Source organism: Monodon monoceros, unplaced genomic scaffold (assembly GCF_005190385.1).
Source record: "Monodon monoceros isolate NGI ecotype Baffin Bay Population unplaced genomic scaffold, NGI_Narwhal_1 Super_Scaffold_20, whole genome shotgun sequence".
Classification (NCBI taxonomy): domain Eukaryota; kingdom Metazoa; phylum Chordata; class Mammalia; order Artiodactyla; family Monodontidae; genus Monodon; species Monodon monoceros.
Window position 1 is genome coordinate 23661950 of NW_021703777.1, and position 27650 is coordinate 23689599.

The window sequence follows — 27650 nt, forward strand, 5'->3', positions numbered from 1 at the left end:
CACTGGACTCATTACAATGAAATTTTTATCCTGAAATTGTACAACTTTGGAAGGTATACAATTTATTGGGTTTTTTTTACATGCTCATTTTTCACTTGACCAAAATTTACATGTTTATTTTTCACTTGACTGAAGTCTTGTCTTTGAGTTCTTCCAAAACTTGGCTTGGTGAACAGATTCTCATCGGTTACTATACTGTAGAAGGATTATAGAGAAAAACAAAACAAAACAGTAGTATAAAACATAGTTATATTTAAATACAACAGGAAATTAATGCATAAAAAAATTTCAGGATTCTATATTCTATCAGAGTTGTCCTGGAATACAATTGTTAAGAAATGAAAGGAATTTCTTTTCATATTAGCTCTATTAGAGTTATGTGTAATGAAAAAAAATTTCTTAAGAAATCTATTGTAAAAACCTTAGGTAAGGAACAAACATAATCACTCTGTTTCTAGTTTCTGCAGAGATGAGCAACTAAGAGAGAACTTGTGTAGGGGCAGAATATAGTGGGAAGGCCGTAAATGATAAGTGAGTTGAATTACAGATGTGTGTTTGAATTTAAGACAAGTAGTCTGTAATCTCTTTTAGGAATAATTTTTTTTTCTTAGACATAAGCAAGGGCAAGTCTGTACAGAAACTCACTGCTAGATTCCTCTCTGATTCTAGCATGTGAAAGAAGGGCTGATCTCCTGCACCAAATCTGACTTTCCAACTTTCTTGGCTGGTAGGTTGGATTTATGTTACTTCCGCAGACTGTGTGAAAGGGATGGGATGAACTTTTGCTGTTATGGAAGCAGAGCATTCTTCGCAGTTTCCTTCTATTGGGGAATTATAGGAACTGTGCAGCTCAAAATTCTCCCATAAAAAATGGGCTGGCAGGGGTCACATGTGGCCGCCACTGTGGGCAGCTAACTCAGATTCACTTATTCTCATTTCCCACCAACCATTAATCGTGTGCAAGTTCAAGGAGGTTAAAGCAATTCATTCTTTATACCCTACCATTTCTAGTTCTCATTGAGATGGTACGATCACTGTAATCTCTTATTGCCTTTGACTTGTAAGTTACTTTAGAGCAGTATTCTACAAAAGTAGGGCTAAAACAGTTTTTTGGAATCTTATGTGTTTCCCAAAATTTCCTGTGAGGCGTGGGGATTAGATTTTATAACCTATTTTGTTAGAGCAGACAGATAGCTAGATAAGAGAAGAGAAAGGGAAGCACAGGCCAAACGGCAGGAAACCATACAGCTTGTAAACAAAGGGGTCTTTGGGCAGACAAAAAAACCCAGGACTGACAGGAAACCACACATTTTGGGGTAACAAGTGTCCAGGAGGCAGACAAAGAAAGGTGGGAAAAGTCAGGAATCTCCAGTGTCCAAACGTAACCTTTTGCTCATTATGCCCTCATTGCAATAAAATTAGCCTTGCAGATAAAATGTTGCCATCATGCACCGAAGCTGTGACACTTCTGATCAAGGCTAAATAAGGACAAAAATCTCTCCTCTCCTTGGAAAGGTGGAGCTGGGATGAAAATCAGGGAATACAACTCCAAACTTTTCCCTCCCCAGTGAATATTCTGCCCATTCATTTTTGTACCCCGTATAACCAGATTGCTAAAGGAATTCAGGGCAGCTACTCACCTGAGTCTGCCCGCTCTCCCCTTGATAGCACACTATCGCTTAATAAATCCTCACTTTATTTTCTTGACCTCCGTGTCTCGTATCTGAATTCTTTCTGCGATGAGACAAGAACCTACTCTCCAGTAACAATTTCATTAACTTACTAAGACACATTTAATAACTTCATTTGCACAAATATGGGGAAATGAATTGAGCCTAAAATCTGATTCATCTGACTTCCCATTGCCTTTACAAATATTTGAGAAATGAATGGCGAACTGAGGCATTAATCTTGCTAGTGTGGAAATGCACCCAATTCCTTGACTACACCATATCCTGTCTTCTTTTATGCTTTTGCTCAAGCTCCCCTTTTGCTTAGAACTGACTTTCCCCCAGAAATGTTTCTCTGTCCCCTAAGACTGCCCTCTGGTGATTTCATTTCCAGAAGCTTTTGCTACCTGCCCCGGTCTTTTTTAGATGCTAACGCCTCTGCTACCTTAAAACTTGTTCCCTACAATGACCACAGTCTGTTTCCCCAACTAGATTCTCAGCTTCTAGAGGACAGAGATTCCTATTGGTATATCTAATGCGAGTGTGGTGCCCAGCCCACAGTAAGCATGTGGTAAATAACTAACAAGGATATATTAATGCACTTTGATGGATTAAATTGTCCCAAACCTTTGTGGGCCATTCCACAGAGAGGCTCAAGATTGTATGGAAAAAAAAAAGCAGACAAAACACTAAACACTAAATTTGTCATCAAAATAAATCAGTAGTTAAAAGCATATAGAAATTTAGGTAACAACAACAACAAAAAGGTTTTGACTGGCAAATTCTCCATTTTAAATGCAGCTTCAAAACATTTTTTTTAAACAATGCATAATGTAGATAAAATAAATACTTAACGCATATTTGTTCTAGCTGCAAGTCCTATAAGGAAGTAACCTTAGTAAATGAAGTGAATCTGTTACATGACTCAAAACTTTTGTTGTTTTAAGTATCTGCAGATTGGGTTTTATTAATCCTGTTAGCTGAGAATTACATGTAGGCCATTCAGCCTACCGAGCATGAATTTCCTAGGACTAAACAATTATGTAACGATCATCGTTAAGCTTTAAGAAGCTATAAGATAATGTGATGAGGCTAGTTCTGCATACAGGTTATGTGGTTGGGGGTAGAAGTTTAAAACTCTCTATTTTTTGTGACCCCAAAGTCCTAGCAAGTCCTTTGAAGATAGGTGTTAGGTATAGGGTTAAAACTAGAATCTAGAAATTTATAGCCCTTGTTAATTATGGGAAAAACTTCAATCGATTTTGTAGAAGGCAGAATCAGTTCCCTTTTGCTTGAGCATTTAAAGCCCATTCCAGGGCTTCCCTGGTGGCGCAGTGGTTGAGAGTCCGCCTGCTGATGCAGGGGACACGGGTTCGTGACCCGGTCCGGGAAGATCCCACATGCCGCGCGGAGCAGCTGGGCCCGTGAGCCATGGCCGCTGAGCCTGCGCATCCAGAGCCTGTGCTCCGCAACGGGAGAGGCCACAACAGTGAGAGGCCCGCCTACCGAAAAAAAAAAAAAGCCCATTCCACAGAGACTTGTTCTTGGTGGACATATCCCCAAATAGATGTCACTTGCATTTATGCCTGAGGCAAATTTTAATAGAACTATATACTCAATTAGTGAGATTATACAACAGGCCATATTTAATAAAATTGGCTAGGTATTTAAACACATAGAGGCAGCAACTACTACACAGCTCTTATGAATTGCTCTCATGCTGGTATGGATGCTCCAGCATTGTTAGAGTTTACTTTGTTTTCTTTTCTGCAAGAGAGTACTAATATCTGGATGTTTTTAAATGTAAAAATCTCACACTTTTTAAGGTTGGCATGAGTGCTCTTTTTGGAAAGAGTATTGGGTGAGTCGATACTATTCTGGGTGAGCAAGATACACCCGCTATTTTCCCCGTGTTCGTGTCCCCCTTTGCGCCTGGGAGTGGAAATGAGAACAGAGCCAAGTGACTGGCCATTTGTGCAGAAGTCATTTGGAAATGGAGCCTGCACTATTTATAATATAAATAGGCCATAGGTACTTACTACGGCCAAGCACTGTTCTAGGTGCTTTACTTGTGCTGGTTCATTTAATCCTCATGAAACTCTATGAGATGAAGGCCATCACCATGTCCGTGTTAAATTATCTCCACATTCACTGTCATCATCTCCACATGAATAGCTGGCTCAGGGTTACACAGCTGGTAAGTGTTGTAGTATGTATTCAAATCCAGGCCTGGCTCCAGATACGGGACTATTAAACTATACCCACTGGAGGGTCTCCTATATACAACTTTGCAGTTTGGAAAATAAGAAGTACACAAATAACTTGGTTTTTACTTTACTTATCATATTTGTTTTACTTTTTTCTTTTTTAAAGATACATTATGCCTAAGGGAGAATTTCATTATGCTGTAGATAAACATTCACAAAAAAAATTCTTACAGAGGAGGCGTTGATAAAATAGAATATAAATGAATCCTAATTGGGTGCACCCTTCCTAACTCAGAAAGAAGTAAGTCATTAATTTACTTCCCTTTCAAAAACACAAAAGGCAATAAAAATATTAGCACCGACCTGTTTCTCCTATTTTTACAGAAGTTAAAGGATCGCTTGTTCCAAGAGTTGGATTTCTCTATGAATAAAAACCAGAATAATGTTAATACCACAGTTTTATAAACTTAGACACAATAAAGAAAAAATACCTCATTAAAAATATGTATTTTTTGGCTAAAGTTTGTTTTCTTTTGATTAAACTTCACTTTGCAGAGTTCTTTTGTGGGAGAAGTCATTATTTTGTAGATATTTACAAACTTTGATTTAAATTTGTATTTGTATTTCTAAATAGTATTTGTTATTTCTGTAGGTAAATTATTACCCCAAACCTTCACTCTGTCATATTTCCCTGCTGTAATGAAAAGATGAAATGGAAATTTTTTAAAAAGAGATAAGTTCTTTTAGTCATATTAACCATGACCCAATTCTTCTATATCCATATAGAAGATTTTCTCTGAATTTTGTCAACTAAGTATGTCATTGACTTTTTCAGATTTTAGATCATCAACCAAGAGAGAAGACAACTAAATTTAAGTTCGCCATCTATGCCCAAACCCAAGGAGATTATTTTCCCCAACATTTAAACTGTAAACGAGGGGTCATCTCCCATTCAAGTCGTTACAAAATCTTTCATATTAGAGTAGATACTCTCAATTACTTTGCTTTTATTAAGAAAGTATTATTTAGAGAAGATACATTGACATGGAGTCATGCTAATCAATCATAGGCTTGTATGATTATCAAAATCACCTAATAAAAATAGTTAAAAAAGAAAAGGGCAAAGGAACTTTATGTAGATTTACTGTCAAACTTGTTATAGCCCTGCCATTGCAATATTGCTATCTATCTAAACAAGCCTTTTTAAAAGAATATATAGTGTTTATAGTATAGAGATCACAAATAGTGTGAATAAGAACTCAATTGTACCATTCTTTTGTGACTAGGGACTTAATGATCTATGATTATAGTTCCAATTACTAGCATTATAATCACACACACCAATGTTGTGTCCGAACTGTCTTATAAAGAAAGTTACAGTAAAGGTTGTGTGCGTTGGACTCTGTCATACAGACTCAAAATTAATTTTAGGGGTGAAAAAGATCATTCATGCTGGAAAAATCATAGGTGGAGTTTGAAAAATCTGTCTCAGGAAATATGAGAATTTAAAAAAGCAAACATTTTAAACATGCATAAATATATCATGTTATTTTAAATATTTTTCATACACAAATTAAACTAGATACTATAATTAGAAATTTGACTGTTTCATCCATATCCATCAAAATATATTAAATCAAGTTAGACAAAAAGTTTGGAGGATCTTTCATTGGAAGAGGGGGATAGATTTATATTTGGGGTTTCTTTATAGGGCAAGTGCAAAAAAAAAAAATTCTGTTAGAGTAATGCAGTGACTTCTATGTGTCCAGTTGAAAAAGATGAGTTTTACGCAGTTTTGTTTCTCTTTGAGTTTAGTTGAACGCAGAGGACTAAACCCTCCTAGAGCTATTTACACCAGCATTTACAGCAAAATTAAAAACTGAGTCCTCACCTTTATCAGCAGGCCAATAAGCTGAGCACTTATGAGGATAATTCCAATGATAACAGCCATCACAGAATAAATAATGACTGTTATTACTATGAGAGAAAAATAAAGCAGCAAATTACAAAAGTGTGAAGTAAATGACATAGCAATTGAAAAGTAAAGCAGGTAAAATCAGGGTAATATCACTTTGTCTTTTTTATAGAAAGTACATTAATAAACTTTTATGTATATTTTAGTTTTTCAAAAATTAGGTTTTTCACAGTAACCACGTGGGAAACTGGGACTTTAAGTGGTAAAATCTTTTGTCCAAGGTCACACAACTAACGACAGTACCAAGACCCAGGGGTTTCAACTCCAAGTCCGGTGGAGTTTATAGGACCTCAGAGGTTTAATTACGGATAAGAGCTATGTGGACCTTCTACCCAATAAGGGAGAAACCACAGACTCTTTCATAGTTTCAGTGATATGGGAGAAAATAATGTCTTGATGTATAAAAGAGTATTGGACAGATCATAGAATCAAAAATTTGGAAGGAACCTGGTCTAATCACATTGTAAAAGGAAAAGAAGTCTAATGAGTTCAAGTTACACTAGGTGAGATAACTAGTTAGAAGTAGACTGGTAACTACTATCCAGCTCACCTATATTCTAAGCCTCTGTTCCCTCTACAGTATCCTTACGTGTAGTCTATAATAAGATCACTAAAAATCTTTTTCAAATCTTTTACACGTTGGGAGTGAAACAGAATTTAAGTTAGAGGTACTCTCACATATTCACGGCATATTTGCAGTGCTTCCAAATGAAGTATATAGAACTGAGGGCAAGACATACAGGGAAAAGAGCATATTTATTTGGCTAGTTTATATTTAAAAGCCTTATTACTGGTAAAAAAGTAAAAGTGGCTTTTCCTATCACTGGTATTGTCCAGCCTTCTTCTCCACTTAGCTTTAATTTATGAGATAGTGACTCAGTTATACACAATCCATTTTTCTGGTGTGAGTATGGACACAGGCCAAGTGGGAAGGGAGGCCTAGAGATGCAGAGTAGTAAACAAGCACATAAATGAACCAGAGCCAAAGCGACAGCAGCACCTAAGTGGGGAAGCGACAGTCCCCAGATAGAGAGGATTGGGAAGATAGCTCCAAATTGGTAGCACAGGGCCCAGAACAAATCCAGATGGAGACACGAATGGTCTGTATTTATTCTGGATTGGTGCCAATTAAGTAGGTGATTTTTAAGCCCCTTGCTTTCTTTATAGTAGGGAGGGGAGAAGTTCCAGTGTTTTATAAGCTCTAGACTTTTCTCAAGTACCCATAGTTACTTAGAAAGCTAAAAAAATATCTAACTTAAAAGAAAAATGATGATCAAATTATGTATTGCTGTTTCCAAAATGTTTAAGGAAATTATAGATGCCTATTTTAATTTTGAAAAGAGCATATTTTGTTTGCCTTTATAATTTTGTGTGACTAAAGTCAATAACATATACTCTCTTGTTTTTAAAATAAACTAGTGGTTACCAGTGGGGAGAGGGAAGGAGGACAGTCAATATTGGGGTAGGAGAGTAAGAGGTACAAACTATCATGTATAAAATAAGCTACCAGGATATACTGTACAGCACAGGGAATATAGCCAATATTTTACAATAACTATAAATGGAGTATGACTTTTAAAAATTGTGAATCACTATATAGTACACCTGTAACTTACATAATATCGTACAGCAATTATACTTCAATTAAAAAATCAGCAAAAAAAGAAAGAAAATAAACATAGAAAATAAAATTGACATTTCTATTTTCATAGGCATTTAAAACTAGCAAAACAAAATTTTAAATGGAATGATCATCATTCCACATCAAATATTACCATACCTGGTTGTGAGAAATTGTGTGGATATCTTTGTCTTGTGGCTAAAAGGATAACGTTTCAAAATAAAGTTAGAAAACATAAGGCATGTTTTAAAAATACCATTTTGGAATCAGACTGTCTAGTGGATTTCTTTTTCTTAACTGTGCTTAGAGAGCTAATGTTCAACTTTCAGCAGTGAGCTAGTAAAATGTATGAGGTAATGTCAGTCTTAACATTAGTAATTCCAATATCTACTTTCAACTACCCAACAAGTTTTCATGAATCAGAAATTAGTAAACCATCTCATGAACTAAAGGGAAGGGTGTGAAAAAGTATTGGAAGAACCATCCGTGGACTTCCACAATAGCAGTGCATTTTTAAAAAATGTAAAAACGGTGATCAGAAAGGAGACATATTGAGCCATCATCCTGCATGGACATCAGTCCAACCCCCAAAGAGGCCATGTTGCTATCAATTTTCCAGATTTATGCCACAGCCACCATGAGGATCCAAACCCTTACTGTGTCTCAGCTAAGTTTTTGCCAGCAGTCCCACTGGATTCCCTTTCTGTAGAAGTTTCTAATACGGTTGCTTTAAGGCTCCGCTGGAGTTAACCTCCCCCTTATCAGTCCACAGCTAATATTTCTTTTTCTGCTGTCTCCAAATGTCATTTCATGTCAAGAAGCTGCCTTACTACTGTAGCCACACAATTTTCTTGAATTTAAATATTATGAATAACATATCACACTATGTTGTATGACATACAAATCAAGGACTTGGTTATATTTGGTCATTCTTTTGCACTTATGCATAAAGGTTAAATGGACTTGTCTTCTCTATCTTTGTGGCAGTTTATAGTTGTGGCTGGTGTATGAGCTCTGGAATAAAACAGATAGGGTTTCAGTCATCTGTATGCCTCTTACTCATTGTGTGGCCTTGCTAAGTTACTTAGTTTCTCTGTGCTTCAGTATTCTCTTGGCAAATGAAGATTATAATACCCATCTCTTTGAGTTCCTATGAGGATAAGACCAGCTAATGCATGAAAACACTTAGTACAATGCCCCACCCACCATGCCATTCTTTATTCATAGGATTCAAGGCATGTAGCACTATGTGTGTCTGGAGTTGACCCATCAATGCTTTCTGGTTTGACACTAACATGTTGGCTTCACACTGCAATCACTTTGAAAATTACATTGTTTAACTGGACCCAGAAACCTAATAATTAGTTCCAAGCACTCAGCCTAATTTTCCTCTCTTGCTCTCTGTCCTTCTGAAAATCCATTGCTTCCGTTTATCTCAGTGTATTTTTTCAATGATTCTATTAGCTAATGATCTGGTAGCCACGCTAAGTCTTCTTTGAGGCTTTATTTTAAATCCAGAGGACCCTGCCTAAACCCCACCTACAAAAAACCCTCTCCCCTTCTACTTTCAACCTGCTCTTGTAAAGTCATCTTCTCCCTAGAAAAATAACCAGAGAGAGAGTGAATGCCACCTGACCGTTCTTATCTCAGCACCCAGATGGCTTATATTTTACTGGGCGCTTATGATGTGCCAGGCTCCGAGCCAAGCAATTTTACACACATTTTCTTATTTAATCCTTAGAGAACACTGTGAAATAAGTATAATGAGTCCCACTTTAAAATTAAGAAGACAGAGGCCCTTTGGGGAACTCAGAGTTCAGCTCACTCAGGGTCAGCACCTGGGACAGGGCCAAGCCCTTGGCTGAGTCCAGCTGGGTTTAACCACAAGCTCCCCTTCACCACTGCACTACTGGATCCCTTTTATCTGGCCCACTATTTCATGGTCACATTCGTTGTTTATGCGTTTTGCTAGATTGTTTTAATTGTTTTAACCCACAGTATTTTTTCAGTGTGACAGTCCAGAAGTGAGAATTCCTCTGTGGGAGGGACTGTGTCTACTTTGCTTCCATTTCTCAGTCTTTGTCACAGTTTCCCCACAGTGGTAGGTCCCATTAAATAGAGTTGCACCATAACAATGACTCCAGAGCAACTGCTTTAAAATATGAACAAACCTTCTTCCTTTTCTGTAGTAGGTACAGGCGTACTAGGAGAGGTTGTCTTTGGACCACTAGGAGTGGTTGATATTGAGCCGTTGGTGGAAAGTGAAGCTGTACAAGAGAGAAATTGAGAGAGGAATCAAGAATGAGGCGATGAGTGGACCAGAGAGCGTGTCACAAAAGACAAATTTATCCCACATCTCTCCCAATGGCAGCTCCAGAATTTGTACATCACAGGGCCTTACAGAGGAGGAAAGTGAGCCTTGATTTCCTCATCTGTAAAATGATAATACCTGCCTCAAAATGACATTGTGAGGACTAAGTTAGTTAAATATATATATGTGTGTGTATTCACACACTCATCGGTTAGTACAGTACTTGGCATGTAATGGACGTTACATTCAGCTTGACTATTATTATTGTTCTTATAAGGGGGGCGACTTGAAGCTGCGTCTGCCTACCATTTTACATAACTTTGGAAAACTGTCCATGTTAAAGAAAGACGGAGACTCACGGCAGTTATACAAAGACTGAAGTTCTGCCCCATGCCTCCACCTCCCCAGTACGATCCTATTTCCCCAGTAAAAACTAAAACAAAGACACTATTAAATTTAGTTTTCTTCTAGCTTGATAGAGGATGAGTCAGTTCTAAGGTTCTCCATCCATTCTCTCTTTCAAAAGTAGAATTTCCGAGCTCTAATAGAATTGTAGGAAATGCTGGCTCCGATCTAAGATTACTGGCTAAGGATACAGATAACCAAGTGATGTAATGAATTCTAGGTCATGGTTATTCTTTACCCCAAACGTATATGCACACAAATACAAATACAGAACATGTATTCTCATGTATCGTTTAAGATCTCATTGAATACATAATAAATTGGTTTTTATAATTAAGCAATTATCCATTTATTTTAAAATAAGTTTTATAAATTTATAAATTCTTTTATGAAGTTTTATAAATTAAACAAGATTTTTATTGTAAAAGCAATAGATTTAATAAATTAAACTTGGAAAATACAAGAAAGGGCAAAGAAAAATACAGAAGTCATCTATCATTCCACCACCCAGAGACAGATACTTTAAACATCTTGGTATATAATCATCTGAACTTTTAGCTGTTGCATCTAAATATGGAATAATTGTGTTTAAATATGTAAATAGCATTTAAAACATATATACCATGAACATATACCCTATATTTTGAATACTCTTCTATTACAAGATTTTTAATGACTGCATAGTATTCCATTGTATGAATACTGTAGTTTATTTATGAATCTCTGACTTTGAACATTCATATTATTTTTACTCTTATGAGAGTTAATACCATTCTGAGACAAACATCAGTGCACGAAACTCTGCAGAGGTATCTCTGCTCATTCTTTTGAGACACTTTAGTGAAGGAACTGGTACCCAAGTATGATGGTATGGGGGTGGAAGGACCCCTGCAGACACTTCTCAGGACAGCATCATCCTAGCTTCTCAGCTAAGTGCTCAAGGTTTCCTGGAGAATCCACAAAGAACTGAAAATACCTTTGGCACTTCTGCTCAGTTTACTGAAAGACAGATTTCCAAGGCCTGCCTCTTTCTACCAGCTGCCAGCTACTCAGTTCACCCTCAAATTGTTCAGGCAAGAACCCACACTGTCTGAAATATTTTCTCCTCTCCTATAAATCCTATTTTCACCTTGTTCCTTGACTTGTCATACTGCTTGATTCATTACTTGTAATGTAAACAATTGCCACACAAATTAGGCAAATGGTGTGACAAATAACTTGTATCTCTAAGTTATCCTTCAACATTCAGGGATGGTGGTGTAAAAGATAATATAAGAAGAAGAGTGTTTTTTAAATTGTTGTATACTTGATTTTAAATGTTTTAAGTATCCAGCAAAGGAATTCAGTTACACATATATTCATCTATCTATTCTTTTTCAGATTCTTTTCTGTTATAGGTTATTATAAGATATTGAGTATAGCTCCCTGTGCTATACAGTAGGTCCTTGTTATTCATCTATTTTGTATATAGTAGTGTGTACCTGTTAAGAACAAGTGTTTTAAAACAATAACCAGATGACAGGAATTTTGAGGTTTCATCAAATACCCAGATTAAAATTATGGAAAGAAATATTTTCATTAGGAATCAATGAAAGTATGTAAAAATTATAAAAAAGGATACGTAATGAACAAAAATCATCTATTTCTCTTAGTTAGTGTTACATCTTCTTTACACCTTTCAGTTCAGTGTCATTCATTCACATTTAGGGCACACGTTTATAACCCCTTGTGGATACCAATGAGCTTTTCTGAAACAAGTGTCCTGGGCTCCTAGATCCCAGGGCTGGCACATTTTGAATTCCTCAGCACTAGAACAGGGCTCTGTACATAATAGGTATTCAGTGAAATACTAACAATTGTAAATGTTTGGCCAGTTTCTTTTCTGGTTTAAAATTTTTTCTTCCAGTTTTATTGAGATATAATTGACATACAGCAATGTATTGTTTGGCCAATTTCTTATAAAGAAACACATAAGTGAGTTTCCAGATTGCATCTAAAATGAACATAACAATGAATTAAACAAGTCACATGACAAAGTGGCATGCACAGAATGAGTGTAAGGATAGTGGAAACCTGCATCTACAGAAGACCAACAAAATATTTTTGAGATTTCGATCACATACAATTTTACAACTGGAAGAAAAGAAATCCCGAAGTGAAAAAACAAAACCATACCAAATTTAAAGTTTTTAAGTGGTAAATGAGTTAAAAAGTTAAAAGTTTAACTGAAGCCATCTAGGAGTTTTGTTTGTTTGTTTGTTTGTTTGTTTTTTGCGGTACGTGGGCCTCTCACTGTTGTGGCCTCTCCTGTTGCGGAGCACAGGCTCCGGACGCGCAGGCTCAGTGGCCACGGCTCACGGGCCCAGCTGCTCCGCGCGGCATGTGGGATCTTCCCGGACCGGGGCACGAACCCGTGTCCCCTGCATCAGCAGGCAGACTCTCAACCACTGCGCCACCAGGGAAGCCCTAGGAGTTTTGATTGAGTGCAAAGATGGCCCTCCTCCAGGCTTCCTGACTGTCTGAGTCAGGATTTGCAGGGGTTAGTTAGGGAGGTGTGTTCTGTCTATGGGACAGTGCCCCCTCCTGTTTGTGAACACCCTCAAGACCCTGCATGACCCAGCCCCCCGTCTCCCCATCCTCATTGCTTGCCACTCCAATTTCGTCTTGTGGTCCAGCCATGCTGTCATCTCTTAGTTCCTCAAATGAGCCATACTCTTCTCCATGCCCCAGACCTGTGTGCCTATTCTTCCCTTTGCCTGAAATATCCTCTCGTGGCCCTAACTTGCCTAGTTATCTGCTTTTCAGGTCCCAGTTCAAGGCCATTTTCTTTCTTTCTCTTTTTTTTAAACTTTTAATTTTATATTGGAGTATAGTCGATTAACAATGTTGTGGTAGTTTCACGTGTACAGCAAAGTGATTCACTTATACATATACATATATCTATTCTTTTTCAAACTGTTTTCCCATTTAGGTTGTTGCATAATATTGGGAGACCTTCTCTGATCTCCCCTACTTAGATTTAGACTAAAAACTCCGCAAAGTTCCCAGTGCTTGGCATGGTGTGGTAAAGCTCAATGAAATCTTATGATAGACTGTTAGAATCCAGATGTGTTCCATAGGCCTTGATAGTGTGGATGAAAAAAGTCACCTGCCATATCAGTAAACAAAGGATATTGCAGCCATCAAGCTGTCAGCCACTGCAGCTGCCCCAGACTGTGCACCCTGAGGGGATTCAGGATGGAGGAAAGTGGGCTACTGGCCCTAGACAGTTAAGGTACAGATCAAAGGAATGATTTCAATGGGCCCTGACTCTTGCATCTTCCCACACATGGAGAAGCACTGAATTTATTAACTTGAGGTGTCTGGTTTTCTTTAATTAACAGTAATCTTTTGATATTCCGACTACTTGGTTTCTATTGTAAAACTCCTACATATCTTGGCTCTTCCTTTACCTCTTCAGAGCAGTCCCTCAGAGCGACCTGAAAGGCTGTCTTCTGGGCTTAAGTCCTCAGAAATTCTGCCGAATAAAACATAATTCTCAACTTTTAGGTTGTGCATTTTTTTCAGCCGACAATGGTTCCTAGGCACCTTGGGTATTTATTCTCTTGTTCGTTTATTTACAAGAGTGTGTAGGCATGTCTCTTTTGTACTAGGAATACAATGAATTAATAAATAATTCATGGTCTTCCCATCAAGGAAATTCCAGCTTAGTCAAGAGAGATAAAAATTTAATCTAAGTGTAATGAAGTATTTTAGGGGATGGTGAAGTGAGGGCACAGGAGACAGTGGTCAGTTCTGTCTGAAAAAGGAGGAGGTGGAAAGACCTCATGGAGGGGTTTTCTGAACCCACCTTGAAGGAAGTCTAGGGTTTCACCCGGCCAACCATGTGGACATTTAGGTACAGAGTCAGCAGGGTCAGCGATGTCCTGGCCCTTGAGACATCCTGGCAGTTTGGAGGAACTACAAGAATCTATGTGGCTACAGCATATGGTGTGAGAAGCAGTGAAGGCAGTGAAGTGCCATTTGTTGTGGGCCATGGCATGGAATTTCCATGGGCCAAGGCAGTTGGAAAGACGATGAAGGGTTTGAACCAGACTTTCATTTGGAGAGGATCACCGTCCATGGCATGAAGGATGATGTGGGAAAAACTAACAAAAAAACCATGCCCAGAACTCTTTAGAAGAGGATCCCATCTTGTGTTCAATAGTGGTCAAGATATGCAGTCCTTTTGAAAACAGGGCACTCCTCCTTACAGAGGGTCCTTATCACTTGTCAGCATTGCCTTTGGTGGAGAAGGCCTATATAGATTAAGGGCTTAAAGGGACAGAAAATTACAGCAAAAAAAGAATATGAATAATTTTAAACAAAGTGAGAGAAGGGGAAAACAGAATTTGCTAGGGATAATCAAAGTCTGTAACATTTTTGCTATCAAAATGAGAAAATGCTTAAGGAGAGAGAGATCATTAAAATTAGTTTTGAACTTTAGCAAAACAATTTTAACCCTCTAGCAAAGAGATAGACTTCTTTCTTCTCTACCAGCTACTCCTCAAGGGAAAGGACCATTTGGTGGAAATTTTGTTCTGAAGAAGCAGAGGCTGGAGTCTCAAGCCTCTAAATTGTAGTCAGAACTCAGGAATATCTAACATTGAAGGCAACAAGTTGTTGAGAGGAACAGTGTCCTTGAGGCAATTTCCAAAAATTGCACATGCTTTATCCAAGTTCCATTGGTGAGTGTCACGTGCTATAAAAACTGATTGGTGGCCAAATGGATTTGAGGCTGAAATTTTCCATGTATGTTCTTAGAAATACCTGCTTTAATTCTCCAGGTTTAGTTTCTCTGATACAATTTCTTACTAACGTCGCCTAAAACCACCAGCACAGTAAATAAATAAATGCTAACTTGCAGTCAGTAAATAAATGACCTAAGAAGAACTTGATAAAAAATGTTTTTTAACATCATTGGCTTAACAATCTAATTTCTGTAGCCGATCTGTGAAATGACCTTTGTCATAGTTATTCTTCCGTTTTCTGAAAAAAATAGATAACCTTATAAGTGTTTTGATACGAATACCCATGCTTGGTTAGTGGTATGAGAAGGGCTCAGAGACCTCAAAGTCCAGAGTTCACAATCAGTGTCAGCTTGAAAGAACACGGGCTCTGATCACACAGACAAACTTTTAATTAAATTTTATTCTAACATAGATTCATATGGAACAATTTAAAGAATTTTATCCATCACCTCAAATTAAATAAACCAGCGCCTAATTGGAAAATGTCACTTAGGAGAAACAAAAGAAATATCTCTTTATACATACTCAGATGCTTGAGCTCCTTTCACAATTCAAGAGAAGGAGCCCCAAATCCCACAAAACATATCTCCAACAACCACCAAGAATGTTCTAGTGCTACATCGATAGCAATAGAGCTCACATTTATTTTACTCTCCCAGGTTCCTAAGGCCCTAATTGGCTAATAGGCAAGCGGGGATATATTTAGTCATGCGAAGTTGCAAACTTTCTACGAATAAGCAGATTTTAAACAGGGTTTTTTACAACATAGTCTTCAGTTGGGCCAACTAGGTAGAAAGATTCCGAGGAAATGTGTAGCCATTAAGCAACAGACACGGTTTGCCTGAACCTCATAGAGGCTGGATTACAGGAAGGGTTTCTCTCCTGTGTAGCCATGAAGCAACAGACACGGTTTGCCTGAACCTCTTAGAGGCTGGATTACAGGAAGGGTTTCTCTCCTGCTTCTTTTCCTCTTGTGCTCTAGGTCCCTCCGTTTCTGTTGCTAAATCAGCTTTCAATCTGTCTGCCTTGTTTGCTGAATAAAGGTCAATTTCAATATTGTCCTAATTAATTCAGAATGTACTTTTACATTTTACCTTACAAAGACTTTTGGATTATTTAATCCAACTTCCTTACTTTATAGAAAAGAAATTTGAAAATTAAATGATTAGCTCAGTTTAACACAGCAGGTAAGGAACAAAACGGAGAACAAATTCTGCTGCTTTCCTATAATATTCCCACTTTCCAGATCTCTGCCTGGTTGAGATCTTGTCAGCAAGATTTTTGATGTTTTAGCATATTAGCTGGTGAACATTGGGGTGCATTGTACACACAAAAAAAGGCAACTAAAGTCCTTGAGATTCCCAGACACCCTAAGGGCCAGAATTGTTATAATAATCACGTAGTCTTCATCTTGATGATTTTTTCACACCAATATATTGTACTACTTCCATTATATCTCTTAGTTCTCAGTGTCCCCTTGCTATAGCCACTAAGAAAAACTGTTTTCTGCTCTAGCAATACTGACCTTAGAGTCTTTTCCTTAATCCCTTTACTTCTGTTGCAGGAACACATCCAGACTATACCTGAAAAATTCCCCCTCTCTCCCCAAGAGAAGCATATTTACCTTGTGGTATCATTGAAGACATTCCAGCATCTGGCCACCCAGGAACAGATGGGTCTTGGGCCATCACTGCACATTTCCTTAGCTGCACTGGGCTCTCAAAACTTACTCTGAAGTTCTTGCCCCGTGCCTACTTGCAATGAATCACTGGCTGAAGCTTGAAGGATGGGTGGAGTATTCGGTATAAATGTGGAGGAGGAGGAATTAAGGTAAAGAAATAACGTGGGCTAAAATATGGAGAAAGAAAGAGTACAAGGTGCATTTATGTGGAGGCTCGGGGGCAGCTGGCAGGCCAAGGTTGGCAAACCTCTCAGACCTACAAGAGTTTAATGTTCAAGTGGCGAATTAGCGCAAAATGGAATAGAAGGGTAGGTTTAGCAGGGCCTCCATCTCCTAGTTAAAAACACTGTTTTCATTCTCCAAGTAGTGAGATGGCGTTTGCTTTGGTACTTTGCACAAAGTACGTATTAGGGACTGGAACTGAATCACTTCATTTTAGATTTGGGAAGGAAGGAGTGAATGAATGAATATACCACCCAGAATATTAAACATTCCAAATTTGCACGGTGGTGTCATCTCATATTTGCCTGACGTTGGAATTGTTCCAGAACATTCACCCCTTTTGTGTCTTATCCTCACTGCTCTGACCTCACGGTTGGTCATGAAAACCATGTCTGGGTGTTGCAGGAGGGACATGACAGGGCCCCTGACACTGTTCCCAGTGTGTGGAGGAGGTGGGGTGACTTGGGGGTTAGGGACACAGTTGGGAACGGAGGTCCTGTCTCCTGGCACTCTGCTCTGGGTTCCAGCCACTAAACCACACAGCTCCCTCAAACAGCTGACCTTGCTCACATGGAATGTCATCAGAAAGAAGGTAAAATGCAACGTTGGACAAACACCCTACAGTTTTGCTCTCTGCCCAAACTTCCAGCCGCCGAGCTCCTGTCAGGATGTGATAAAGTCATTTTACGCAGCTGTTGGTTTTAGTTTGGTTCCCTCCTGACTTGCAGTTGATAGAAGTCTTATCTCACAAAAGCCAACTCTTATAAGGATACACCCCCCTATGAAATGCTTTCAATAGTTTCCAAGTGCTACAGTTTTCTGGCATTGTGATGACCATGAAAACTGATAGATAATGTATTTGTGGAAGTTCTGCCCAGCTCATTTGTGGTAAAACTGGGAAAAAAACTCACATCTGCTGGCTTCCAACTCAATGTCCTTCTGCCAGGCTTCTTTGTTTTCTACAGAACGAACGTACAAACAGAGCTCTTGCCTATTCCAAAAGATGTTTGGAGAAGGCTATTGCCACGAAACAATATTTTAAAAGAAATACTCAGTTTTGCCCTTGAACCAAAGGATTGACAAACTCAATTTGGGTCAACTTGTGATAATATAGTTAGATGTCCCTCTTGTCTCTTGTTATTCATTTCTCTTTTTTGGAAAGGTTTTAGTAAGCCAAAGTAGCCAGTTACAATTTAGAAAAATTGAACTTTCTAAAGGATAAAGTTGCTGATGGGATAACATTTGAGCTTAGTGTTTTGAATAGCCCTCAAAATTTTGTGCACTCTCTGGTTAATAGCTCTTAAAGAAGGACACAGCATGTCCACTGGTGCAATTAGTGGGCCAGATGTCAAACGCAATGACCCAGTTTCTGCTCACCTGCAGAGTGGCTTGCTTTGGCAGTTCCCAGCAGCCAATGGGTCGCACCTCTGCCTCCCTTAACTTGGTAGAGAACAGCTCCTCCCTGAGTCTGCCTTGGAGCTGCTATGGCTTAGCAGGACAGTGGTTTCCCTCATGGAACCCTGAACTTTATAGCCTGGTTCTGTCCTGCCCAGCTTCCAGTCACCCTCATTGCTCCAAACTATTACTGAGCCAGCGAATAAGAGAGAAAAACCAGCCCATAATCCCAGCCATTGTGCATTCTTCAGCCTGGATAGATAGAAAGCAAGGGATATTTCTGTTCATCGTCCCAGGGCAAAAGGAGATCAGGATTCTGGTCCTGGCTTTGCCACTAATTGGTTGGGGATCTGAGTAAGTCACTGAACTTTTTTGGGCCTCAGTGTCTCGTTTCTAATATGAGAGTGAAGGGACAGATGTCCTCTAAGGTACTTCATTATTCCAAAATCATAGACATTCATATGTCTGAGATGGTAATATTCATAATCAACACGTATATTTACTACATAATAGGCATTCTCTCTTCAAAACAATTACCTGAGAGCACATTATTATATATTAATCATCATGTGTAGAGGAGAAAAACAAAGATCAGAAACATCGCCTAATTTGCCTAAGATCACGCAGCTGATAAATGGTGGAGCTGGAGTTTGAATTCCCATCTACTTGACTGCAGAACTGTCTGCCAAGGTCTACCATAATCTATGCAAAATAAAAAGAATGAGGACACCAAGTAAGTTTCATTAAGAGAAGATGAAATTCTCACCAAGTTAGGCAACTAACTCTCAAGTAAGCCTTCCCTTGCAGCAAATCAGGGCTAACTGAAAAGATGCAAAAATAAGAATTCACCTGTGCAGAAGCTGAGGGTAGGAGGGTTATTCCTCTAACATACAGTGACAGAGTGACCTGTAGTGTCAGATCCAGGTTACGGAAGGCCAGATGTTTCTGGTTGGTAACAATGTGTTAACCAAAATCTCACTTTTTCCAGTGAAGCATCTTCCAGTCCAGTTACTCTTTGCTTATCATAAATCCTCAGAACTAAAGATTTCACATACTTTAGAGGTGTCAGCTTTATTTTAAGATATTGGCATTTCTGTAGCTAAACTCCCTATACGTATTAGGTTAGGGGTTAAAGGAAGTTAGACTGGATGAGAAAAATTCTAATTAAAAATGAAAACTTTACCCCAAAGTTCTCACACCACCGAGACTTCCTGTCACTGGCTGGACAACCATGAATAGGAACAGTAGAGATCAGATCAGCATACTCCCTGTTGACTGCACGTTAGAATCATCTGTGGTACCCAGACATTGGAGTCTAATGTTGCCTGCAGCAAGAACCATTGTCCCAGTCTAGATAAACATGTAGAAACTTCATTTTCTTAATCTTTAAGATCTTTTCTTACATTTTCAAAGGTTCTTATGTCACCCTTACCTGGTGTTGCACAGATTCATAAAATGATTGGATATTAGCCTGATTTGCTTGAGAAAGAATACCATTCACACTTTTCCATATTAAATGATGGTATTTCTTGGGGTTTTGTCTTAGGAAACCCCATCTCCCCGACATTTGATTTCACTGTAATGCACTTCCCAAGGGTAAGTTCCTCAGTGTGTGAAACAGACAAAGTGGAATGGCTCTGGTGGAAACCTGGGTTCCAGGCCTGGAGCCTCATACCCCATGTCCACAGCCACCTGGGAGCTTCCCCAAGGAACTCCACAGGCACTCAGCTGGAGAATCCTCAGTCTAAAACTGAGTTTTTAAATTTTAGGTTGGGATCCCTTAGTGTAAGAGTTGGTAAACTTTTTTTCTGTAAAGGGGTAAAGAAAAAAGATTTTAGGCTTTGCAGGTCAGTCCCTGTTACAGCTCTGTAATTCTGTTGTTACAGGGCAAAAGCAGCCACTGACAATATATTAGCCAATGTATAAATGAGTGAGTACAGCTGTGTTCCAGTAATTATTTATGGACACTCAGAGTTAAATTTCATATAATATCCACATGTCACAAAATATTCTTTTGGTTTTTTTAAGCACTTAAGAATGTAAAAATCATTCTTAATTTTCAGGCTATACAAAAGCAGGTGGTGGGTTGGATTTGGCTCATGGGCTATAGTTTGTTGGCCCCGGCATTAGTGTATTTGGAATCTCTGGATGTGGAACTCAGTCATCAATACTTTTTAGAGTCCCTCAAATGATTCCAACATGTAGTCAAGATAGTGAATTCCTGCTATAAGGGGCCATGAAATCAGTTTACTCAGTTGTCACTGGCATTAAAAAAATTAAATTGTATAAAATAGAAGAGAGTACGTGAAAGTACATCACGCGCTGTAAGGATAGTTAGGATTTTGTGAAAGTTTGTTTCATACATATATATGTTTATGTGTTTGTCTCTGTGTACAATGAGTTGCAATGTACATTCACTATGTGTTAATCGTCCTTGAATATGTCTTGTTGATAGATACACCTGGCTATACCCTATCTGAATACCTGGCCTCCAGAGGGGCTAAGGGAGTCAATAGCCCTTGTCACAATTGAAATCCACTTAAGGCACCCACAAGCTATTGGCCATTTAGCTTCATACTCCAACAGCCTTATCCGGCTTATATAAGGTCTATAAAAGCAGTTAGAGTTTCTGTGTGTGCTGTACCATTAAAATGGTACATTGCTGAATTGCTTGACAAGATATTTTGAGATCTGTATCTGACAGAACAGGGAGGGTACCAAAAGGCAAATTTGTTCCGTGCTTCTCCTGGTAAGACGCAATGTCATTGCTGCGATCCATCTTCCCAGTTGCCTTCAACAGATGCACTATGTTCACATTTTGTGCTTTGGGTTTATTTCCTTTCCTTTCAATTTTTAAATATCATCATGACAGAGAAATAAGTGGCGATATCAAAGGGAGAGCCCTAGCTAAAAAGTTATCTAGTCCAGATAAAAAGGAGCAGAAGGTTAACATCATAGTCATAAAATTAGGGTTCATTAGCTGCACCAAAAGGAGAAGACAGACTACCAGCCTTCACTATAGGCTTCATTTTAGTGAAAGCACGAGCAGAACATTGAGTGACAATGCCGCAAGAGTAAGGAAGGGCCAAGCTTGGAACATCAATGTGTATGACAAATAAGGCAGTATCATATATGGATTAAATGCACAGACTCTAGAGCCTGGGTGCCTGGGTTCAAACTAATTTCACTAACTACTGGCTGAGACTTTGGGCAGCTGATTTAATCACTCTGTACCTTTGTTTCATAATTTATGAAATGGGGATAATAATTGTCTATCATATGGAGTTATTGACTAAGATAAATGAGTTAAATATATACGTATATATTTATATAAATGTTTACAAAAACAGAAAAACTGATCTTAAAATTCATATGGAATTGCTAGGGACCCCAAATAGCCAAAATCATCTTGAAAAAGTACAAAGATGGATGACTTACATTTCACAATTTCAAAACTTACTACAAAGCAACAGTAATCAAAACAGTGTGGCGCTGCTCTAAGGATCAGTGGAATAGAATCGAGAGTCTAGAAATAAACTCATATATCTGTGATAATTGATTTTCAGCAAGGGTGCCCAGACCATTAAAAGGGGAAAGATCTAAAATATCAAGGGAGATAAGGCTGTAGACAAGCTGACGCCCGAACTCTCCCCCTTCATTTTATACTGGGGGTTGGTATGGTGCTTGGGGACTGAAGGAAGAATGTACAATGTTTTGTGACTTGGGGCTTGCAGTGTTTTTGGAGTCATTCACTTTACTGAAACAGACATGGGTCAGAACACTGCCTGACTCCCAAGATGTGGTAGGAGTCTCAGTGAATAAAGCATCCTAAGGTTCTATATGCTGCCACTTTCCAGATACTCTTAGCTAATAAAGTGTGGCAGCTGGGGGCTTGGAGATGAGTTATTGTATCATAACAGAAACAAGCCCTGTAAAAAACAGAAAATGGACCTTTTCCAAAGAAGACATATATATGGACAACAGGCACTTGAAAAGATGCTCAACACTGCTAAACATCAGAGAAATGCAAATCAAAACCACAATGAAATATCACCTCATACCTGTCAGAATGGCTATCATCAAAAAATCTACAAATAACAAAATGTTGGCAAGGATGTGGACAAAAAGGAACCCTTGTACACTGCTGGTGGGAATGTAAATTGGTGCAGCCATTATGGAAAATAGTACAGAGATTCCTCCAAAAACTAAAAATAGAACCACCGTATGATCCGGCAATTCCACTCCTGGGTATATATAGAAAGAAAATGAAAACACTAATTTCCAAACATATATGAACTCCAATGTTCATAGCAGCACTATTTACAATAGCCAAGATATGGAGGCAACCTAAGTGTCCATCAAGAGATGAATGGGTAAAGAAGATGCAGTACACACACACACACACACACACACACACACACACACACACACACAGGAATATTACTCAGTCATAAAAAAGAATGAAACTCTGCCATTTGCAACAACATGGATGGACCTAAAAGGTATTATACTTGTGAAATAAATCAGAGAAGGACAAATATTATATGTTATCACTTATAATGTGGAATCTAAAAAATAAAACAAATGAATGACTATAACAAAACAGAAATAGAGTCACAGATATAGAGAACAAACTAGTGGTTACCAGTGGGGAGAGGGAATGGGGTAGGGGCAAAATAGAGGTAGGGGATTAAGAGGTACAAACTACTATGTATAAAATAAATAAGCTACAAGAATATATTGTACAGCACAGGGAATATAGTCAATATTTTATAATAGATTTAAATGGAGTATAATCTATAAAAATATTGAATCACTATGTTGCACACTTGAAACTAATATAATACTGTAAATCAACTATATTTCAATTTTAAAAAAAAACAGAAAATGGGAAAATAGTAACCATGGGTTATCTCATACGTTTACTGTCAATTCTTGCTCTTTTGTCTGTCAGATCCGTGAAATCAATTTCAGTATACATCACAACCAAGTTTATTTCAGTAGTAATAAGCACAATGAAATGAATATGCTGGTGTCTAGGTTTTCCTCTGTTAATGTTTGTCAGCATTGCTTAATGATAGAGACATCTTAGAAAGCAAAGATTGTGTGTGTTCAGTTTAATTTAAAAAGTTTTTAAAAACTTTTCCTAATTATATTTGATGATTCTTTTCACAGAGAATTTAGAAAGTATGAAAAAGCGGAAAAAAATGACCTCCAATCCCAACACCCAGAGATAACCCTGGAATATTTCTTTTCAGTATTGTTGCTTTAGTTTTAATTTAGTTCATTTATCACAGAAAACTACACAGAAAGGTACTTATTAAATATATAGATATGATAATAATGGCTGGAAATCTATTGCCCGTCTGCTTTTGTTGGTAACTTACCTGATGTTGTAGTTGCAACACCTATTTTTGGAGTAGCTGTGGCGACAGCTTTAGTAAAAATATAACCTATAAAGACATTTGAGAAAATTATTTAAAATGTGCTTCCCCAATAGGTTCATAGATGTTTTCGGTCATCCTCTAGAGACCAAAGTAAAAAGAAATTCATCACAAGAATGTTAAATTCAACTTCCCAACTTAAAATCAGTGTAAGTCAATTTTGAGATACTGTCTCTTCTTCCCCCTCTTAGAAATCCTTCTCCAGGAGTTCATAGTGAGAGTGTTCATTTCTTTCTAAAAATTTCGCATCAAACTAGAGATTTATAGATTTGGTAGCTAGCCTAACAGATCATCTCAGGCTGACCTTTGAGGTATCACTGAAGTTTAGAGATGAAAGGGATTTTAGATGCCATCTAGTCTGTGTTTTATTTAAGAGGCAGGAGAAAACTGAGGCCCATGGGGGTCAATTGATTCTCCACAGTTAAACTAACCTGCAGCAAAATTCTGGTCACTTGTCATTTCTGCAACTATTATTAATTGAGTGCCTACTATGTATGTGCCTAGCAGTGTGGAGGATGCATAAAGGAAGCACAGGTTTGACTTTTAAGAAATTTAGAGTGCTGTTGTCCCTGAAACCCAGTTCAGAACTCATTCCCATAACAATTAAGTGGAGAGAAAGGGTCTCCTCTTGGATCACTGAAGAAAAAGGAGAAGGCTTGTTTCTTTGCTTAGTCATTCTAATGGTGTGTCTGCAGGCGTGTGTGGTAAGGTGCACATGGCTAATCATGGTCCAGGGACACAGAGCTCTCTCCAAAGGCTTCTTAGCATCAGGACCCGATTTTCAAATCAAAGCTTTGGCTTTTCCTTGAACACACTATGTCTTCTCCTGCCTTAGAACTTTCACCCTTCGTGTCCCCTCCACCTCCGGTGCCCTTCCCCAGATTTTGCAAGGTTGGCCTCTTCTCATTGTTCAGTTCTCATCAGAAATGTCACGAACTCAGAGAAATATTTCCTGCTCTTCTTCTCTACATCAGCCTTCTGCACTGTCTTCATCACCTTCCCTCGTTTAATTCTCTGTGTGCTATTTTTCACTGTCTTTTCTTCTTTTAATAATTTACTTGTTCTGCTGAATGTCTGTATCCCCCTCCCCATCTGCCCCCACCCGCCCTGAACTCCAACTCTGGGAGCTCATTTATCTCCCTGCTGTGGCCTCGGTGTTTGTCATCTGACACATAATTACTGAATGAACAGATGAGTGAATGAATTCAGGGATTGGGAATAAAATAATTTCAAAAAAACTTACTCTCTATTGGGAGGATGACATCTGATACTCTTAGAATTAGAAGTTTTGACTTTACCCTTAAGATTACTGGAGAAGCAAATAAGTTTTTTTTCCCCATTTCCTCACACTTTTCACATTCTCCTCTTCAACTAATGAATAAGAGGGGGAAATTTTTTCCAGTGTCTTTCTATTAGTCTATAAAGTCATCACATCAAGAGAGTTTCTTTGGAGTAGCAGTCCCCAACCTTTTTGGCACCAGGGACCGGTTTCATGGAAGACCATTTTTCCATGTACCAGGGGATGGGGGTTGGGGGGGATGGTTCAGGCGGTAATGCGAGCCATGGGGAGCGGCTATAAATACAGATGAAGCTTCGCTCCCTCACCCGCCACTCACCTCCTGCTGTGCGGTTCGGTTCCTAACAGTCTGGTTGGGGATCCCTGCTTTGGAGGATTCCAGAAGATGCAAAGATGATGACAGCCTTGGCCCTGGAGACCAAGGCAGCCTTTGGAGTCACTTGAACTTGCTGACCTCCTGAAGCCTCATTTAAGGCCTTACTGCACTACCGGCTTGAGCACTGGTAAAATGAATTTCTTTCTTTTCCAGGAATCCTTTCCACATATTCTGCCCCGCCCCTCCCCCAAATGGGTAATGTGTCTAATTCGATTGAGTAACCCCACTTTGCCCTCTGGAACCACGCAATGAATACCTCTTGTCTCTTCTGTGTAAGAGCTCTACAAATGTCTGAATATATTTAAATATTCTGCCACATTCCTTCCACGTGTTTTCTTTTCTTCAAGCTAAATGTTTTCATTCCTTGCCACTTAAAAAAATTAGAGCAACTTTGTTAATCTTCTGTTTTCCTGGAATTTTCCCATTCTCCATCACTTCTCAGAAATCCCCATCCCATACCCAGGTTTGTTTCCTAGTTTATGACTATCATCGAAGCTAAATACTTATTTACTACTTTACTATGTGCCAGGCACTGGAGTAAGGACATTACAGTAATTAGTTTGTTTAGTCCTTAGGCGCTTACTAGGAGGCAGGTACCAACATTGTCTGCATTTTACAGACATGGATGCTGAGACCAAGAGAGGGTAAGTAATTTGCTTAATTTCCCCAGCTTTCAGATGTGAAGCCAGGTTTGAACCTTAGTTCTGTCTTTCATGCCCGTGCTTTAACCATGACACTACTCTATCCCCTGATGTATCTTAGAAAATGCTGGATCCCTTCCCCAACTCCTAGAGCGCCCGGTAGATCCTTGATGCTTGCTGTAACTCGAGTTACAACCACGTTTGAGGGGCTAAACACATTTCAAGTCATTGCCTGCTCCTTATCTATGTGCCGGGCACCAGTATTTCTGACACATAAACACTCCATTTGAGAAGACGTTAACCATTAACACTCTCGGGAAGAGGCCAAAAGTAATGATAATTTGATACCACTTCATAATATGCCTATGTTATTTCTTTTTTTAATGAATGGATTTCGATTTCTCCCCAAACCACATAACCCCTTAGCCAATAAGAGTTCTTTCTTTTTTTGTTTTTTCCACCTTACACCTCAGTAATGGACCACAATGTGAGAAATAACTCCCCCATGGATTCAGGGTTCATGCTTGCGGCTTGTACATTTTTGGCAGGAGAAGGACGAAATCATAATTTTTTGGAAGACTTTTTTGAAAACTGAAGACTGTATATCCACTATCACCTTCACAAATGACTTTCTAACTTAGAAGTTAAACTTGTGAAAACGCCGGTAAAGCAACACATTCCTTCACACAGAGATGTTTCTCAGTGTATTTGGTAAAATTCTTTTAATTCTGGCTAGGCATAGGATTGAAGCATGCTTCACATCCTGGAACTGTGGTGTGATCCAGTCACAATTACTGGGCCCCCTGGAGCCATTTCTTTCACGGAGTCCCAATAAGAATCCATCCTCCAGACTGGGATCTGAGATACTACTCATTTAGGTATTCGTTTAAGTCAGATAGGACTAAAATGGGATAGTTTATCTTTGCATGTATAATCCTATATCCCATATAACAGCACCCTGCGAAAAAAAAATTCCACTTACCTGACAATAGTAGCACAAAGATCATTTTTCCGTGCATCCTGAGATCATGAGCTCGCTTGCCAAGGTCAGTGCAAGAAATCCGCCAAGGAAGACTGGTGTGACGTCTGTGGCCTCAGCCTGCACTCTGTTATCTTTCAGGCCCACCTTCTCCAGGCATTGGGTGATAGGCCGGGTGGCATTTTTAAATGATGCAAAGTTGTGAACCGTCTATCCATAAAGATACGTGGTTATCTGCTTAACCAGGATTATTAAAGTGTTCAGTCAAATCTTCACTTTAGGGAACTGGCAGCTACATGTTAAATTTACTTTGCATAAATTCAGTGGGCTTGGTAAGGTAGTAGCAGTCAGGAGCCACCCAATTGGACAAACAAGAATTAGACTGTGAAGACCTGAGACTAGGGTCTGAGCCAGGCTGAGGTCACTATAATAGAGCTAGGAAAATTCTCATTTTTAATGTGGAGTTTCTTGTGGGCCAGGGAGAAAATGACTTCTTACACGAAATAAATGTATTGGAGAACTGGAATTACCACTGGAGTGCTCTGAGGTTTGAAAAAACTCTCCAACCCATGCAAGTCATACAGCAATGTAAGAATACATGCGATGCAAGAAATCTTTAATTCAAAATAGAGTTTG

General features: G+C 38.7%; 1 protein-coding gene across 1 annotated transcript; it reads right to left on the reverse strand.

The window, feature by feature from the left end:
* Window positions 1-1690: 1690 nt before the first annotated feature.
* GYPA (glycophorin A (MNS blood group)) lies at window positions 1691-27054 on the reverse strand. The gene is made up of 7 exons (XM_029234872.1): window positions 27018-27054; window positions 23665-23730; window positions 9645-9740; window positions 7633-7671; window positions 5769-5854; window positions 4241-4298; window positions 1691-1734 (listed from the first exon to the last, which is right to left on the reverse strand). The coding sequence occupies exons 1-7, from the start codon at window positions 27052-27054 to the stop codon at window positions 1691-1693; spliced, it is 426 nt and encodes a 141-aa protein (XP_029090705.1).
* Window positions 27055-27650: the final 596 nt, after the last annotated feature.

Bases quoted from the DNA above. Each gene is read 5' to 3' on its own strand.
- GYPA (XM_029234872.1), bottom strand. From the start codon at position 27,054: ATGCACGGAAAAATGATCTTTGTGCTACTATTGTCAG. The intron at 4,299-5,768 runs GTGAGGACTCAG...TTTTATTCATAG, and splicing joins TTATTGGCCTGCTGATAAAG to AGAAATCCAACTCTTGGAAC. The intron at 1,735-4,240 runs GTCGGTGCTAAT...GTCTCATCGCAG, and splicing joins TGTAAAAATAGGAGAAACAG to AAAGAATTCAGATACGAGAC.